The 19,466-nt window shown below is 40.9% G+C and overlaps 1 protein-coding gene across 1 annotated transcript; it reads left to right on the forward strand.

The window, feature by feature from the left end:
• The first annotated feature begins 578 nt into the window (after positions 1 to 578).
• Positions 579 to 17,001, forward strand: CKAP2L (cytoskeleton associated protein 2-like). Its single transcript, XM_004685989.1, has 9 exons — positions 579 to 609; positions 2,317 to 2,383; positions 3,737 to 3,788; positions 6,193 to 7,442; positions 9,573 to 9,780; positions 11,864 to 12,019; positions 13,536 to 13,599; positions 14,917 to 15,106; positions 16,776 to 17,001. The coding sequence occupies exons 1-9, from the start codon at positions 579 to 581 to the stop codon at positions 16,999 to 17,001; spliced, it is 2,244 nt and encodes a 747-aa protein (XP_004686046.1).
• The last annotated feature ends 2,465 nt before the right edge of the window (positions 17,002 to 19,466 follow it).

A 19,466-nucleotide genomic window follows, 5' to 3' on the forward strand; every position in this document is an offset into this window, starting at 1 on the left:
GAGCTCCAACCCGCTACACTACCAGGGAAGGCCCGATAACATATATTCCACAGTTAAAAAATAAAAAGAAGTCACCCTGCAGTAGTAAGAACTACAAATCCAGGTATTCATGAGGCCCCTAACAGGTAATAACCCTGACACGCCAGGAAGCACCTAAAGCATCAGACTTTGTCTTTATCTTAATTTGTCAAGCCCCTGTGAAACTCGGGGTGAGAGACTAAGGCGGCTCAGTACCGTCGCCCAGATATTCCCACAGTGCTAATGCCGCGCGAGACTCAGCTTACTCCGACAACGCGAGCGCCCGCCCCACCCACCGGTACCAACACGACCCAAGGGACTCACGTCCTCCGGTCGCCACGAATCCGCCGCCGGCAACGCCAACGGCCCAGCAAGTTCTTCCAATCACAGGGCCCAAGAACGGAGCCAATCGCAAAGCGTTTCTCTCCTTTTGCCCCGCCCCTCTCTGCTGCCGACTGGCGGTTTTCAAACCCCAGGAGCCAATGAGAGCGGGTGCTTGCGCGGCGCGCCGGCCCTAGCTCCTGGCGCGACCTTTGAAGAAAAACTGCAGCCGAGGCGTGATGGTGGGGCCCGGGCTCTCTGCCGCCGCGGGTGAGTATGCCCTGGCCCTGTCGCCTTGGGGTTGGCGCACGGGGCAGGGGGGAAGAAGGGAGGCCTCCGACTCACAGTTCTTCCCGCGGTAGTAGTCCTCCGATCCCCGTCCTGCCTCAGTTTCCCCGAGGGGGTTTCGGTCCTGATCGCAAGTGAGATCGCAAATGAAAGCCCACGCCCTGGGCCCTGGTGAGAGGTCTGGGCCCAGCGTGCGGGATGGTTCGTGGGGTAGATGCCTCAAGGGCATTATTCCAGTAAGTCCGGCCAGTAGCGAAAAGATGTCATTATCAGTACATTTCGGGTGAAGAAATTGAGACCCCTTGCTGGGACACATCATCAGGAAGCAAAGCGCTCCCGCGACCCAGATTTGGCTCGTGGCAGACCCTGGATGTGGTCCTTCTTGCAGCCCCGCCCGAGCTTTGACAGCTGTCAAGAAGCGGGCCTCCGGAACCTGGCTCTCCCCTCCATCTCCAGAGCCTGCGGGCTCTAAAAGCTGGTAGGCTGCATCAGCCCCGGTGGCTGAGCCCCGATTCCCCCCCGCTTCTTAGTTGAGCTGGAACCCTTGCCTACCTTTCAAAATACTCGTGCTTCCCGGCGCACACCGTGTTTTGATGGTTTCAGCAATAATACCTGCGGATTGTCTGGCACTTTATACTGTATATAACAACACTTAGACGCATTTCGGTTACCATCTTAAAGAATCAGCAGCAGCAGGATTTGCTAACTGACTGAAAGTCACCGAGCTGGGATTCGAACTCATCACACTTCAGTAGCCCCTGCTCTTACTGCTGCGGTGGACCTAAAAGGTTGCATTTCTGGCAGCAGTCTCCTAGGGATGCATTAGTCACCGGAAACCACAACTGGCAACTAGGATTAGATAAGGCTGAGAACAGTGTGCACCCCTTGAGGGTTTTTTTGGGTGTTTTGTTTTGGCGTTGGTATTTCGTTTAAGCCTTCTCTGACCACTGTTCCCCTCACTCAGTCCCTCCTCTGAACCGTCATAATTTTTCCTTTGGCCCTTTCTTATGGCCCCTAGATTCTACCTTACAATATAATTATCGTTGTGTTTATTTTTCCTCAGCTGATAGATTGAAATTTCGTGAAGATAAGAATATTTACTTTTCATCCCTCTAAAATGCCTTACTTAGAAAGCCACCAAACAATACATATTTGCCATGAGTACCCTAACCTGGCTTATTTTATCCCTAGTCCCAGCTGAAACCATGTAAGGGTCTCCGCACACATACCAAAAAAAAAAAAAAAAGGAAAAGAAAATCATCCCTGTCAGGAAAAAAAAAAGGTAATTATTCGCCAGCCAGTTCAGAATTTCTTCAGGCAAAGAACGTGTAAGTTGTAACTAAGAACTGGCTACAAGCCAAGGCTCTGGAGTCAGGCAAACCTGGTATCAGATCATGGCTTTGCCACATATCAGGGTAACTTTGGGGCATATCACTTACCCTCTTTAAATTTCAGACTGCAAATACCTCAGAGGAGTGTTGTATGAAGGAAAATAATGTATGAAGAGTGGTATAGAAACGGACCCATAAATTGACACTGTTGACATTAATTTGGAGACAAATTTGCAGGACCAGGAACTATATAAATTTATAGCTCAAAATCAAAATGTAAAAGGCTGTCATCTTTTAGAGTATCAATCACCTGTTTAAAATCTAGAGCTAAAGTTCTGTTGTCTCCTCCGTTTTGCAGAAGAAAGGCAGAGGAAGCTCCAAGAGTACCTAGCAGCCAAGGGGAAACTGAAGAGCCAAAACTCCAAGTGAGTCTATCTCCCATGGTTATGCAAATTCTGTTGCCCTCGTTGCTAGTAGCAATTCAAAGCCTCTTCAAAACAGTCCTTTTGCTTTCAGTCTACTAGGGCTGTGTTGTAATCCTGCGATAACTAGAAAAGGACTCCAGTGCAAGCAGTATCTAGTGCATTGGCAAAGATACAAGCATTATTGTGAGAGTCTCCAAAACAAGGAAAGGAGAATCTGTTACCGACCATGCTGGGAGTTAACGTCCCTATTTTTTACCTGCCAAAGTAATTCTCATCAAGGCAGTATCTGTCAAGGAGCTGGGTAATGCTAGTTCCAGTATTTCTTTCTGAGGCTAAAAAGTCAGTTACAGTCAGTTCTCCATTATCACTGCACTTCAGAATCCTACAACCACCAGAATCCTACAACCACACGGAGCTTATTGGTCTTTTCCCTTAGAACTTACTCTTGATGTGAGCAGAACATAGCCATTTTACTTTTACCTCTGTCAGCATCTTGCTGACTTAGTGATATACTTAACCCACTTACTTAGCACTTACGTATTTTTTTGCCATTTAGGTTGTTAAATTTTTATTTGAAAATTAATTTTTACAAAGTTAGCTTTTACCTTTTATTTTAGTATCTGGTTACTTGACTCATTTCCTTGATTAAATCAACATTTTCCATTTACTTAATAATTATCAGTCATCCTTAGTTCTGGAAATATAGTAATTAACAAAACAGAGCTGTCCCTGCCCTTCCAGGCCTTATATTCAAGGTGGGAGAAACAGACATTAAGTTATGATAAAAATCCTTATTAGTCTGGCAATAGTTTTTGATTCCTGGAGATTGAATCCTTCTAAATTCAGCTCTATTTTCCTATTTTGTTTTGCATTTTCTGACTACCTAGATTTCTTTATTTCCCCATCTTTAAAACTAGATCACCTTCCCCAACCCCCAAAAAATCTTTATTTGAAGATACTTACAGAAGGAAGTTTTATAAAGAAGGGATTATTTTGTTTGGCATTTTATCTCTAGTATCTGGGTTATTGAATATTATGTTTGAATTAGAATATGCAAATAAGAAAAGGCATATTTTATTACTATTGTTAGAAAGTCAAATTTATGTATAGTATATCTCTGAAAAGTTTACAAAAAAAAAAAATTTGAGTAAGAGCAAATTTTGTGTCCAAGAAGTAAAATAATAGAACTAAGGAAGGGATGACAAAGAAACTTCTTGGTGAGTATAATTTTTATATTACCATATGCTGAAGTTCTAACAGATTTAAAATTGTAATCATAGTAAGTTTTAATCATTATACTTCCCAAGCCTTGTTGATCCTGCTATTCTAAGAATCTTATTTTCTCTTTTGTAGGCCTTACCTGAAAGCCAAGAATAATTGCCCAAATCCTCCTCCTTCTGAATCTGTAAGTAGAAATTAGTCTTTTAAAAAATATATTATTTTGAATGATTAGTGATAAAAGTAAGAGATATGTAAGAACCTGGAGGACATATATTGCAAAGCTATTACTCTTAAATATAAGAACAATTTGATCTAACAAAAGACAGGGTTGTTTTTTGAAAACTACAACATATTGCAGTCTGGTTTTATTAATAAAAACATTTTATAATTTAAAAACTCTTAGATATATTTTAGACCTCTTATTGTAAGCATTTTTTGAATACTTATTATGTGCCTGACACTTTTCTGACTTGCATTAATTCACTGAGTCCTTACTACCTTACGAGGTAGATATGAATAGTAGCCTATTTCGAAGATGAGGGAACTGAGTCACATCTAGTCATATCCCACATTCACATAGCTATTAAATGACAGAGCAGAGACCTTGTGGTCCTAACCACTTTGTTATGTTACCATGACGTCAAAGAACTCAGTAGTCATTAAAAAAGAATACTTACATTGGCTCTTCCAAGCCACTTAACAAGAATATACTTCCTAGTAGGCATGTTTCTGTAGATTGTGTATAGAATGGTAAAGAAATGGGAGAAATTAGTCTTTTGAAAGTAGCACATATTTTCATCTATAATAAAATAATAAAAACTCTACCTTAAATTTTTAAAGATTTGTTTTTATTTATTTATGCATGTAAGAACTGAGGTATAGGCCAGAGTGTGGGAGGGAAGGGTCAGAGGGTTCACCTGAGACAGAGTGGGGAGCAGAACAGGCAGATCTATTGAAATACACTGCTGAAGGGAGCAACAGGTAAGACAGGAGAGGTCTGCTGCACCATGTCAGTCAGCTCCCTGGCTGAGATCCCACTCACTTCCGAAGTGGAAGTGGCAGTGGCGAAGTGGAAGTGGCAGCGGCGGTGATAGCTTGATAGCCATAGCACCAAGACTTTAACACCTGCACTACCAAAGAGGCCTGATCTCTTGACTATTGTAATAGGGCTGCAACAAACATAGGAATGTATATATTCTTTTAAATTAGTGATTTGATTCTTCAGGTAGATACCTAAGAGGGAATTGCTGAGTTATACGTACATCTATTTTTAATATTTTGAGAAACCACCACACTGTTTTCCACAGGGATATTTTCCAGTCTACACTCCCACTAACAGTGACAAGGGTTCCATTTCCTCTACAGCTTCACCAACACTGGTTATTTCTGGCCTTTGATTCTCACAGGCGTAAGATGATATCTCAAACGAGAAATGATGATGAGCATTTTTTTATGTGCCTGTTGGCCACCTGTATGTCTTCTTTGGAGAGAATGTCTACCTTAGCCTATTTAGCTCTTTTGCCTATTTTTGACACAGAAGTTTTTGATTGACATTGTGGTCTTTACAAAGAAAGTGTTGTTTTCTAAAAAGAAAAATGTGTACTGATAGTACACAATACTAGAAGGTGTGATGTTGTTGGGAGGTGCCCTATCATAATTATAAAGTTATAACATATTAATACAATGTGTATCTTTCCAGAGTCCCTAGACTCTGGGATATAATGGGCCTTCAGCAAGTATTTGTTTGACTGAGGCAAATTTATTTTTTAAAACAGCAATTTTTATATGTTCACTGCATCTCTGCCTAATCCTATCAAGTAAAAATCTGAAATATTTCTGATAGCAAATCAAGTTATAAAAAATCATCTGCGGCCCTCCCTGGTGGCGCAGCGGGTTAAAGCACTGCACTAAGAAGCTTAAGCCACTTCCGCATGAGTTTGATCCCCGCCAGCCAGCCGCCAGCCCCAGAGGAGACCACATGGCGTGGTAGAACTCTCCTGACCCGCCCACTGCTCCCCTCAGCAGTGTACTTCGTTGATCTGCCTGTTCTGCTCCCCACTCTGTCTCTGGTGAATCCTCTCACCCTCCGCATCTCTGGCCTGTAACCCAGTTCTATATGAATAAATAAATAAATCTTTAAAAAAAAAAATCATCTGCTAGTAAAACTTTACTTCCTCAGGATTCAGCTTTTTTCAATAAAATTTTAAATAAAAATCACTTTTTCTAGCATTTTTTTTAAAGATTTATTTATTTGTGCATACAGAACTGGGGTACAGACCAGAGGCTCAGGGGTGGTGAGAGGCTTCACCAGAGACAGAGTGGGGAGCAGAACAGGCAGACTGACGAAGTACACTGCTGAGGGGAGCAGCGGGCGGGTCAGGAGAGGTCTGCCACACCATGTAGTCACCTTGGGGGCAGGCGGCAATTGAACTCATGCGGAAGTGGCTTTAGATTCTCAGTGCTGTGCTTTAACCCACTGCGCCACCAGGGAGGGCCATTTTCCAGCATGTTTTAAGACACATTTATTTTCATTGTTATTTTTAAAACAATTAGATATTGTTATGAATTTTTTTCTTTGTCTTTTTCAGGCTATTAGACCCAAAAAGGAAGTTACCAACCATGCTGCTTTGCTTGTCAAACCTGCAAGGCCTGTCAACACTAAACATCAGCCCAGACCTGCCAATATTACAGGATCCCAGAAGCCAAAGATGGAACCAACAAAGTCTCTGGGCAAAAGGCTGACTTTAGGATGTGTTTCTTCTAACCCAAACTGTAAGCCTTCTAGCAGCAGTCAACAGAAGCATGAAGCTGGACCATCCACGAGTACACAACGGTCAAAGAAAACCAGGGGGTCACTTAATGTAACAGAATTTAAAACTATAAAGCTACAGGTAATAAATCAAGAAAATGCTAAATTCACAGACTCTGTGGACAATACCCATGTTGAAAATAAATCTTCAGAAAGCTTTCTGAAAGAGGTGATCAAAGAGAATTTGCCACAAACTTTATCAGACTCTGAGAGTAAGCTAAATCCTGAATTATGGACCATAAATAAGTCAAAAACTAACTCTTACAATCCAGCCAAGAACAATTTGGGTCCTAAACAAGTTTTGAGCAAAAGTTCAATGAACAGTACTGTTCTAAAAGACAGAGTTAATAAACAATTTGTTGGGGAAAGACAGATCAGAGTTCCACCAATAAAATCACAGCAACTCTCTAGAGTTGCAGATCTTGCAAGACCAGGAGAAAAACCCCCAAAAACAGTCCCCTCTCACTTTGTTCAGACTGTTAGTAGGACTCAAGCATCAAAGAAGCCAGCAGTCAAGGACATAAAAAATATAAAAGTTAATAGGGGTAAATATGAAAGTACAAATGAAAAGTTGAGGTCTTACACTGTTACTGAACAGAAAGTAAAACATACCAAACCCAGGACATACCCTAGTCTGCTTCGGGAAGGATTAAACAACAGACATACCAACATTAAACAAGATCAGAAGCCCATACAAACTTGTTTTAAATCTCGGACATCATGTGTACAAAAACCAAAAGCCATGAGTCAAAGACCTAAACTGACAGTTGGCAACTTTAATTCAATTATTCCAAGCACCCCTAGTATAAGAGCAAGTGGAGCCAATGGGAATAAAAGCAGTAACAGCTATCAACAAAAAGCACAAACGCTGGACTCCAGATTGAAAAGAAATATTCCCCAGAACTATTTTCTGAACAAGACTGCTCCCAAAACTCAAGCTGGTAATATAGCCATATGTGGAAGGAGAATCCCAAATGGGACTCAAGCTAATACAAATATTACAAAGAAGACGACAGCAGAGGACCGCAGGTATTTCACTTTAATTTAAAAAATTTGCAGTTTAGAATATTGTAACAGACTGACCACCACAGTCAGGAAGGAGGTCATAAATTATAGCTCCTAAGTAAATTTTAGCTCTAACCCTTCAAAGATTTGAAGCAAATACAAAAATATCAAGACATGACAGCTAAATGGTATATGTGCTATAAATCATTTTCTGTATGCTGGAACTTATTTTTTTAAGAAATTGAAGCCCAGAATCGTTGAGTAAGAAATAGGCTTATAAATAGAGACTACTTACTTGAGAAGTACCCTCGAGGGACTGAACAGCAATAAATGCAGGTGGGAGGAACAGTGAGTTTACAAAAGTAGAAAGTAGGGAGATTGCCGTCCCTTGTCAAGCAGACCAGTGGTTAATCTAGAAAAGTTATGGAAGAAGGAACATGAAACTTATAGAAGGCGGAGTTTTAGAAAGTAAACCAAGACAGAGGAACAATCTTATGGCAGAAATTAGAACTTCAAGTTGCCCATTATTAATGTTAATGCTTAAAATTAACTCAAAAGATTTTGTACACTTTCTGCACGGGACCAGACAAAGTCTCACAAGGTAGTGAACTTCCCAGGACAATCACCTATGTATTCTTTGTTGAAGTACATAGATTTAACCCTTTCTTAACAAGGGTGAAAGGCATAGCAGGATGATAGCAAAAGGCATTGCAGGATGAAGTGAGGACAAGAGCTGAATACAGCTCTGAAGCTTACCACCTGCAGGCTCTCTGCTTTCCTAAAGAGATGGAAAATATATTAATTCAGAGTGATGTGACTGAGAAAGGATCAAGGCTATATTCAACCATATCAACCACTGCTAAGACAGGATAATAACAAATAATTACCTCCTCAAGGAGGTGACACTTGAGTGGAGGGCTGAAGACTGATCATATAAGCCCCTGAAGCAGGAATGCTTGGATAAAGTTAGTGAGTGGTGAGAGGAGGAATGTTATGAACTGAGGTCCAAGATTACAATGTCTTTCAACATTTTTAATGTTATTCCAGCAGTTTGGGAATTTCCTAGCAGTAGCTCAATGTGGCTTATACTTACAAGATCACCCCAGCTATTGTACACACTACACAGGATGAATTTAATAAGGGGTAGAGTGGGTGCTAGGAGAGAAGTTAAGGGGGGCTGCTGCAGTGTTTCGCTCAGGGGGTGGCAGTATGTGGTCTAGGATAGTGGTAGTAGAGATAGAAGCCAGACTGTCCATTCTGTGATATCTCGGATGTGGAGGAAAGAAAAATATTAGTTAGAGACAGCTCTTCATTTTAGGGCCTTGCAGATCTCGATCCTATTTACCAATATAGAGAAGGCTATTGGGGGACAGATTTGGAAATGAAATCCGAGAGCTTTATTTTGAATAATTTAAATTTGAAATGCTAGACATCAAAGAAAAGATCTCAACTAGGCAATGGATTTTATAAATTTTGAGGCTCAAAGAAGAGATCTGAGGCTGACATGTACATGTGTAGTTGCAAAGAAGCTAGAGCGCCCACACCTGAAGACCTGCGGCTGCTTGTCTTGGCATCTTCCAGCAGTAGTCATCAACCATTAGATGCAAAATGGAGAACGAGAACAGTCAGGGAGAGGAAGTGTTAGGATTGGCACCATCCGAGAATCCTAAAATCATCCACTGGTTAGTGGGAAAGGGAGTCGTGTGTGGTTAGGAGAAGACTAAAGAACTTAGCAAAGAGGGTCACTTTGAATAGCCAAGACCCTACTGAAACCTGCAGAAGGCAGGTTTGTGGGTCACCTCTAGCTGATGGGCAGCTAGAAAGTTTATAGTGAGAGATGATGGAATGGTGAATTAGTGATCTCAGAGACAGAACCATATCTTAAGAAAGCAAGTGTCAGAGGTGGCATACAGGTGAAATAAAAATTTTCAGAGGAAAGAGGATTACTGAAGTCAAGGAATTTACAGACTGAGATGCTGACCACCTGTAATGCCAGTAACCCTCTGTCAGCTGCCTTTACCCACATGCAAATTGCTTCTTGTTCCACTTTCCTGATATTGTCTCAGTCAAAGGTGTTTGGTGATATTCAATCTATACATATAGTCATATACTGTAGAAGTTTGACTTTGTTCCACCCCTTTATTTGCATACCAGGAAACAGTTGGAAGAATGGCAGAAATCTAAGGGCAAAATCTATAAACGACCACCTATGGAACTTAAAACAAAAAGAAAAATAATAGAGGAAATGAATATTTCATTCTGGAAGAGCATGGAAAAAGAAGAGGAAGAAAAGAAAGCACAACTGGAATTGTCCAATAAAATTAACAACACACTGACAGAATGTCTGCATCTCATTGAAAGGGTAAGTAAAGGTGCAGAAATTTAGCACCTGAATTTTAATACAGGAAAATAGTAACAATAATAATAATGACTCCCACTTAAATAATAGCTCTTACGGGCCCTCCCTGGTGGCGCAGCGGGTTAAAGCACAGCACTGAGAATCTAAAGCCGCTTCCGCATGAGTTCAATTCCCGCCTGCCCCGGAGGTGACCACATGGCGTGGCAGACCTCTCCTGACCCGCCCGCTGCTCCCCTCAGCAGTGTACTTCGTCGATCTGCCTGTTCTGTTCCCCACTCTGTCTCTGGTGAAGCCTCTCACCACCCCTGGCCTGTACCCCAGTTCTGTATGCACAAATAAATAAATCTTTAAAAATAAATAAATAATAGCTCTTACATACCAGGCTCTGCTTTTAAGCGCTTTACTTACATGATGTCATATAATTAATCATAACAACCATTTCTATACCCACTTTACAAATGAAATTGAGGACAGTCCTCTGAGTTAGGAAACCAACTCAAGCAGTCTGGCTCTACAGGGAGCCAAAAGAAACTTTGCCTTCTTCATGTATCAAGGTCCAATGCTGACATTTAGATGTAAAACTGAAGTCAAAAGACAAAAGGCTAGATCATGTGTATAGCTGGACTGTTCTGAACATAAGTAGCTATAAATGACATCTAAATTGCATTTGGTTCTGCAGATAAGCTAAAGTAAGTAGTGTACAAGTTGTATATAATGTTCTTCCATATAACATTTTTTTAAAGATTTATTTTTACTTATTTATACATCCAAAAGCAGGGGTACATTCCAGAGGTGTGGTGGGTAAAAGGATTCACCAGACACAGAGTGGGGAGCAAAACAGGCATACTGACTGAAATACACTGCTGAGGGGAGCTGCAGGTGAGACAGGCATGTGGATCAGCTCCCTGGTTGGGGATCAAACTCATGTGCAGTGGCTGGCTATAGGCTGATTGCACTGAGATTTTAATCCCTGTGCCAGCAAGAAGGCCTCTAAACAGATTTTTCATTTAATTCTTGGAAATTTTCTTCTACAACTGTCTTGAGTGAGTATTCAACCTTGCTCTGTCTCTATTTTCCTCCTGAAATTCTTTGAGATGAACATTGGAATTCCTGAATAGTAGATGTATCCTTTAGAACTCTTAACTTTTGTCTCATATTCTTCTTTTGTTCTTTTGCACTGGTTCTCTGAGAATTCCACAGCAAATATTCAGCTTACTGAGTTATTCAGCCATTGTCCATGCTACTATTCTGCCCTTCTGTTGATCCTTTTTAGTATCAACCCATTCCAGTTTTATCTTAGCAAAATGAATGTCAGTCTTGCATGTATTGCTCAACTCCTTGCCCCAGGGTTCATTCTTTTGGTTGTTGAACTTTATGTCTCTCTCTATAGTATTGGTTTCTTCAAATATTGGTGGATCCCAAACATTTGTGTCTACCCCATCTTAGGAGGGAAAAAAGGTGCCGTTACTTGGATTTCCAGTACTTGGATTTCCGGACGAGGTCACTGTTCCCTGATTCAGCCATAGTCCTCTTGGCCTGTGTCACTGCTCTGCCCTGTATGAGACCAATGAAGCCTTTTCAAAGTTTCTCTCAGTAGGATTTAACCCACTTTACATATATCTGCACACTTACCCAATATACACATATGTACCCCTGTGGCCCTTGCTAGCCTTCATACTTCCAGACTGATTGGAAATTCTGGTTGCCATTCACTGTTCATATAGTGGTAATATGTAAGAAATATGTGAATTTTGATTACTCTAGTATTTGTTTTGATTTCATTATGGTTTTAGTTTTCCACCACATAAAAATGTAGAGCATGTTCCTTTCTTTAACTGACATTTTTCTGTTTGTCTCAGGTAACACTGAAAATTTAATGATGATGACTGTCAAACTCTTGGAAATGTACTTTTTTGAAATGGCTGCATTCTATGTAAACTATACCTCAATAAAATTAAAATATTTAGAAGTTAAAAAGAACTTACTGATCAGACTTATTTCCACATACATGCTTTGACAAATAACGGGATATGTGAGTAATAGTAAGATAATAATAATTACCTTTGGGTATTTTCTTTTTTCCCAGGGTGTACTTTCTAATGAAATATTTACTGTATTGTCCAGTATTCCAGAAGCTGAAAAATTTGCTAAATTCTGGATCTGCAAAGCAAAGTTGTTGGCAAGTAAAGGCTCCTTTGATGTTATTGGTCTTTATGAAGAAGCCATTAAAAATGGAGCAACAGTAAGTATCTGTCTTAGGTGGGTGATTTCTTGCAAATTCTGATTCACATGAGTTCTTTCTTTGCTTTTTGCTGTATGACAGTTATATAATGTAATTTTATACTTTCAATTTCATTTTATAAAGTTGTATACAGAATATGAAGTATAATATAGCCTTCATGAACATTTTAATTAAAATAATTTTTCATGGAAAATAGTATTATACATATAAACCAGTAGAATCACTTTTCATGTTAGTGGTATGTGTCTCACTTAACACTCAATGTAGAAATACGGACTTGGGCCCTCCCTGGTGGTGCAGCGGGTTGAAGCACAGCACTATGAAGCTACTGCAGTGCAAGTTCAATCCCCAGCCAGGGGGGTGACCAAACCTCTCTGGCCCGTTCCCCTCAGCAGCATATCCAGTCAGTCTGCCTGTCCTGCTCCCCATTCTGTGTCTGATTAGTTCTCTAACCCCCAAGGCCCACACTTCTGGCCTGTACCCTAGTTCTGTATGCATAAATAAATAAATCTTTAAAAAAAATACAGACTTATAGAAAGTAATAGTATAGAAAGTTATATCTATATCCAATACATATAAAGTCATACCTCACCATAAAAACCTAAAAATATATTAAAGTGAACATATTTCTGAATCAGTAGTTCATATATATTCATAAATCAGTCATTCAGAGTCTTTGCATGAAATAACTTTTAATTCTAAAAACCAATAAAACCTCTGTCTACTTTAACAAAGTTACACAGTTTTATAACTTTTCATCTGAACACCACTTTCCATGTCGCCATGTGTTCTACAGTAACTGTTTCCATGGTGATTGAAAACTAGAGTTGTGGATGACCACAGTTTAATAAATAGCTTTGTAAGATTCATTCATTAAGGTCTCTGCTTCCTTTACTACCCATTTTCTACTTCCCAGAGCAAAATTATTTTTAGACTTACCTCTACAGTTTCAGAGAGTATCTCATATTGCTGTTTCTTGATTTTTCGGTTTTAGACATGACTTAGGGAGTTCTCAACTCTGTAGGATGACAATTTAACCTCTTTCACAGATCCCAATAAATACAGACATACACACCCCTATCGCCCTGGTAGATTTTTACAGTCTTTCAAACTTCCATTGGAGTCATGGAAATTCTGGTCACTGTTGAATATTCACATTGTTATGATTATTTAAGAAGTATATGAATGCATTGAACTCTAGTATGTGCTGTTACTACTTTGTCTTTCAAATGCAACTTTCTACTCCTGCAATTAAGTACTGTTTAGTTTTTTCCTTTGCTGAACCTTCCAGAGGCCATGGAGTCAAGCATGCCAACAGTTAATTTCCATATTCCTTGTTTCTTCCCATTTTCCATGAAACTATACATCTGAAACCTTTTAGGTATTATTTTAAGAGTTTAAAAAAGGAAACATTCTTATTATAAAAATAAGTTCACTTGATATCAAGCAAATTTCTTTAGATCATTTTTCCATGAATTTTTCAATAATTTTTATCTATTTTTTTCTTTCCTTCTAGCCAATACAAGAGTTACGGGAATTTGTCCTAAATGTTTTGCAAGACCCAGACAGACCCACAGGAGGTACTTCTATTTTTGTATTTAAATCTATTCCTCTAACCACACAAGTAAAAATCAACATGGGGAAAAAAGAAAAGAATTATCAGTGTCCCTCTCACTTCTTGGTTTCCTTGGACTGACCCTTTCAGCCATCAGCAGCAGCTGCTTTTCTCAGCAAGTACATACAGTGCTCAACACTGACAAAGGCCGTCTCACTAGAGCAGGCTAGACTAGAGTGTCCTGCTTCCCCAGAGGCCCAAGTGGGAGAAGACAAGTGACTCTACCAGAAGAGACTAAGGCAAAAGGGAGACATGTTCAGTTTAAGTTCCATGTTTAATCGTAACAAATCCACTAACAGTTACACACCCAAGTTCACATTATCCTTTCCAAAATAACCATCTCAGGAACCTTTTTCTCTTAGCTAGCTATCATTGATCTGTCATTGGTCATAACCTGTAGAGACCTCTTTTCTGTGAATACTGTGCCAAATACCGTGAGTGGCACATTATAATTGCATGTAATATCTTTTATATGAATGGGGGGAAGGATACCTTTAGAAAATAAAGTGGATTGTTTTTATCTTAGAATGTGACACTTCTTACCCCTTTAAGCATAGATTTAATATTCAAGTAAGGGCATCTGTTAGATGTATCCACTGGTACATTACTGGACACAATGCTACAACTCAGGTATTGATAATACACGGCAGTATTCCTCAAAGGGAAGAAATGAGGAGACATTTTCCCTTACCATTTTTTGTGCTTGCAGGCCTCTGTTGGGCACCTACTCTCCAACCAGTGTCTGTCTCAATCTAATTTCCTTCCTTTCATTTTAGTTTTTTTTGGTTGGGCTATCATGCAAATTGTGCTGATACAAGACATTTTTACCCATGCCCAAGGTGATAGCCATGTGGACATTTCTAGGTAGAGAGAGAATAAAAAAGGCCAAGTAAGTTAACCCTAGTGAGTCAAGAAAATTGACCCATGATATGGTGTAAGAGAAAAAGGCCAGTGACGGGTCCCTAAAGAGGCTCCCTCAAGAGTGAATAGGGATTGGGGAAGGTGTGCAGAATGTTGAACGGGTATCAAGGACTCGGCCCCCAGTAACAGAGACCCAAGATGTTCCAGGGGCTGAGTAAAAGGATGATCTGATATAGCAGGACACTTTTACAAGGCTTACCTGAAAAAAATAGTTACATGTCCCAACTCAAATCAGTTACCCTTTGCTTAGTATATGGAGTTCACAAGGATCACTGGGAAATCATTCTGTATATACCTTTACATCTTCTTAGAGTCATTAAATTGGTATATCTTATTTTCCTTCTTGACCTTGCACCCACAGGAATTACCTCTAATTCCTTAGTTGCTGAAACTAATATAATATTAACAGAAGAGCTGTCCAAGAAGATGGAGCCTGGAAAGTGTTGCCTTCCTCAAAAAGAAAGGGAAGAGTTTACAGCAACACCCCAAATAACCAAGGGAGAACAGGATAATCATGCTGGCATCAAATTACAGGTTGCCCAAATCCCTAGGTAAGTAAACTCTAAAGCAGGTTTTGTATTTACAAGTCTAATTCAAATCCAGCTCTCCTTTTCTCCTCCACAGATCCAGAATGCCAGCAGTATATTCAGTCATCTGCCTCATATGAGGCCCAGGCAGTCTGGCAGTCTGTCTTTAGCACTGAGGGGCCCAAGTGAGGGTGAGGGGAGTAAAACCATTGTCGGGAATGTCTGCACATCTCCCTCCCCTCCCCCCATGCAGAAACCTGACCTGACCTGAAAGGGGGGTGCCCTTGCCCCTGCTGCCAGAACTCACCCCTTTCTCTTCACCCTCATTTGTCCTGCACCCATCTATCCCACCTATCTTTCCTGCCAACCCTGGCACAGAGGCAGGGGAAGTTTCAAGCAGGGGGAGGCCTTTGCACTGTGGGAGAGAAGGGGCAGTGAAAGGCCTCGGAGAGCAGGGGTGGCAGTTGGGTGCACAGGACTTAGAGACTGTTCCTAATATCACATATTTGGTTTTTTGCAAGTCAAAGTTTAAGGCAGATTCCACAGCAATTTAAGAACTGTAATAGGATATCAATGTCATTTTCTAAAACATCAGCAATCTCGAAAGAATTCCAAACAAAATATCAGGACCACAGGTCTGTATTTTAGTTCCCCTGAAAAGCACAGCTAAGTCTGTTCCAGTCCTGAACTCCTCTCAGACATGTCAGTCTGCTTACAGATGGATGAAAATGAGCAGCTGACCTGATAACCACCTTTTGCTGGGTCTAGAATTTATCCTGAGTGTTTACAACTGACTGGTCTGCTACTTTTGCTTAGACTAATACAATTAATGTTTTTTTGAAGTATAGGTCAGATTCGCTACTTGGAAATGTCTTAGGCTAGACACGTCAAAGGCTAAAGGATAGTATTTCCTGATTTCAGGGCTACATTTTTTTTTTTTAAAGATTTATTTATTTGTGCATACAGAACTGGGGTACAGGCCAGAGGCTCAGGGGCGGCGAGAGGCTTCACCAGAGATAGAGTGGGGAACAGAACAGGCAGATCGACAAAGTACACTGCTGAGGGGAGCAGCGGGCGGGTCATGAGAGGTCTGCTGCGCCATGGTCACCTCCGGGACAGGCGGGAATCGAACTCATGCTGAAGCAGCTTTAGATTCTCAGTGCTGTGTTTTAACCCGCTGCGCTACCAGGGAGGGCCCTCAGGGCTACTTTTTATTGGGCTCCATTAAAATGCACCAAGATGCCCAACTTGTTCCGGTTTCAACTGATGGTTTAGTCCACCAACTTAAAAGGCTTTTTTTTTTTTTTTTAAATAATGTATTCCAGAGCTAAAAAGAGCGTTAGAATTCAGTAGCCCAAACCCATTGTGTACTGGTCCAATTTCCTCAAAACCTGTCAGCTCTTTTGAAAGCTTAGGGAGTAAACACTACCTGCCAAGTAGTTTACATCAAGTAAAAATCTCAGTTTAGGCTTAATTCCATAAATGCCTCTGCTAGCAGATGGACGCCACCTAGTTCCAACCTTGTGACGGTCCAGCAAAATCCCCTCCAGATGAGAGCTGCCCGAGACACCTCTGTACATGAGCCTGCAGTGAAACATCTGTCACGTTTCATTATGGAACAAGAGAAAGTAATGAATAATAGACTTTCAAAAGGAGTTACCAGGTTCTGAATGCCTCTCTTGCTGTCTCTCAGAATTAATGGGATGCCGGAAGTGCAAGACATGAAGCTTATCACTCCTGTGCGACGTTCAGCAAGGATCGAGCGAGCTGTGTCCCGATACCCGGAGATGCTACAGGAGCACGACTTGGTGGTGGCTTCTCTCAATGAGCTATTAGAAGTGGAAGACACAGAGTGTTTTATATTCCGTAAAAATGAAGCTTTGCCCGTAACATTAGGGTTTCAAATACTTGAGTCCTAATTTCTTGATTTTTCCCTTTTTTTTAAGAAAAGGTATTTCTGAGCCTCCATGAGACAAGAAATGGCCTTGTCCAGGTGCCCTGGAAAACTGTAATAGAGTTATTGTGGGGGCAGGTTATGAGCTCTCAGGACTTAGAAAGTCCTTTTTTCTCTGTCCAGGTTCCTACTCTCATTTTAAATCCCCACCAAAACATCTGGTTTATTTAAAGCTGTTAACTTGCCAGGTTTGCAGCATACATAAATTTCCAAGCATTGAAGTGATAATTTACCCCACAGATGTGGTAAAAATTTGTGCTTTTTTGATGTACTTTAATCCCTACCTGATTCCTTTTTTATCAGAAGGGTGGTCTAGGATATGATAGATTTGTCTTCCTGCATCCACCTTAGCTGAGGCGGCAAGTCCTCTAGCACGGACTATCTGAGCTTAGCAATGAGCCTTCCTGGCTAGATGTGTGATGAACCATCTGGTCGAATCCCCTCGTTTTCTAGACTAGTGGATACTAGATATGCCCTTGCTCGGATGTTGCAAATTACTGTCATCACAGGGTCTCTGTAAATGAGGCGTAATTTGTGTCCTTTCCGTGCTAAGTCTGCTGAAACAAAATTCAGAACTGGCATGGGTATCTTATTTTTTATATCCAAACTTAATTTTACATTTGTAATTCAGAAATGCTTCAAATAGAAGCAGCAGGGAGCGAGGAGAGGCGTGGAGGGTGTTTGCTTCTTCACTTTAGTTCTTTGCTCTGCTAGGGGACACCTTCCTAGGAGCCGTGTGAGCCCACACACTGCTACGGGTCGCCTTTCCTTCCTCCTGGGTAACTGCTCTGAGAAAGCTAAGTCACAATCATTATGTAAATGCAGTGTACAGAAAACCGAGTCAATATATTTTCAATTTTAACTTTCTTAATATTTAAGTATTATCATTAAAAAGCTATAAATTTTGTTCATTCCTGCTTGTTCATTTACCTTAGTTATGATGGGTTCACCTAGGGAATGGGGGGTTTCCAGGGCTGCCCACAAGACCTCCCAGGGAGCATTCATTACCCTGGGGGAGTCGCTTTGATCAAGGGCCTGACCATCAGCCACCCAGGTACTTCAAGTTTTCATTGTAAGAGAAGCAGATCCATCTTTCTAGGTCAGATTTATGATATAGAATTGAGTTATAAATCCATAATGTTAACAGACAAACTCTCAAAGAGAAATATGTTATCACCACAGCCAAAATGCAGTAAGCCCTACAGGATACAGGCAGCTCTTTTCTCTGACTTTATCTGCAAAATCAAGTAATGCCCAAGGCACTATTTAAAGACCACAAAACCTATCATTGCAGAAGCTGTACTCTAGTGTTAGAACTCTATAGCTTCTCAACAGCTCTCTGTTTGGTAAATAGCTGTTCTGAGAAACACAAAGCTGGAGGGAAGAGAGAAGGGGGGGGGAGGGGGAGCCTTAATCAGTGGAAAGGCGGATTTCAGGAAATTGAAATGGAGAAATCAGTGGATTTCAGGAAATTGAAATGGAGAAATCAGTAGTTCTAATGTCGTTTAGGGATGACTTCTTAGAGGTAATGAATGTAAAGTGAGTTTTAAAGGAAGATCAGCAAGGAGGGTCACATACTCCCTTCCCCCCCCCCCCCCCCCACACACACACATCACTGCAGACCTGCCAGAGGACAAACAAGATGCAGGAGTTCACATTTATGACTAGGTGCCAGGTACACGTGCTATAAAAATATCAGATTTCTCCTACCTGGCAAGTAGTCCTCCTGATAAGAGTGCCCCACTTTTTTTAGGAAGACCTCTTTCCTAGTCACTGGCTGTGGATTAAGAGGAATGGACTCCATCCGCATGAGTACATGACCCAGGCCTGGCCAACCAGAACCTGACCTCCCCTGACCAGTGGCATTGATTGGAGGAGAAGGTCCTATTGCTGTCAACCTCAGTGGGATTCATTCCTCAAACTTGCTAGAAAGAGATTCTTTTATGGTAGATGGCTGAAAAGATAATGTGGACATCTGAAGTTTAGGAACCATCTTATAACTGTAGGGAGAAAAAAAAACAACTGTAGAAAGAAACAGAATTAATAGTTTACAAATTTTATTATTTTATAATTTCAGAGGTACAGCTTCTATAGGGCCAAGAATAGAAACAGGTCTGTTGGGAAGTGGGGATCCCCCCTGAGATCTTGGGGAAGATGCAGGTTTAACTGAGGGAATAGGCAGGGGAGTGCTTCCAGGAGAAGGAAAAGCAGGGGAGAGGCCCTTTGGCCACCTTCTTCCTTTCTTTGCAGGCTCTATTTCTTCCTCCCTCTTTTTTTCTCTCAGATAACCCAGATGGCTTAGGATTCTTCAGCCAGTTTATTTGTCCCCCAGGCCTTTTCTGCTGACTTTAAAGGGTGATTTTTCTATTTCAGGTCCTTTCCAGAAAAGCATGGGTCCTAGGAACAGAGCAATCTTCCAGATAAAATACT

This window comes from Condylura cristata, unplaced genomic scaffold, assembly GCF_000260355.1.
Source record: "Condylura cristata isolate star-nosed mole 26May11 unplaced genomic scaffold, ConCri1.0 scaffold00020, whole genome shotgun sequence".
NCBI lineage: Eukaryota > Metazoa > Chordata > Mammalia > Eulipotyphla > Talpidae > Condylura > Condylura cristata.

What these genes read in the sequence shown, in the direction of transcription:
- CKAP2L (XM_004685989.1), top strand. Translation starts at nt 579, where the DNA reads ATGGTGGGGCCCGGGCTCTCTGCCGCCGCGG. An exon ending in GTCTGCATCTCATTGAAAGG is followed by an intron (nt 9,781 to 11,863) that starts GTAAGTAAAGGT and finishes CTTTTTTCCCAG; the next exon opens with GGTGTACTTTCTAATGAAAT. An exon ending in CCATTAAAAATGGAGCAACA is followed by an intron (nt 12,020 to 13,535) that starts GTAAGTATCTGT and finishes CTTTCCTTCTAG; the next exon opens with CCAATACAAGAGTTACGGGA.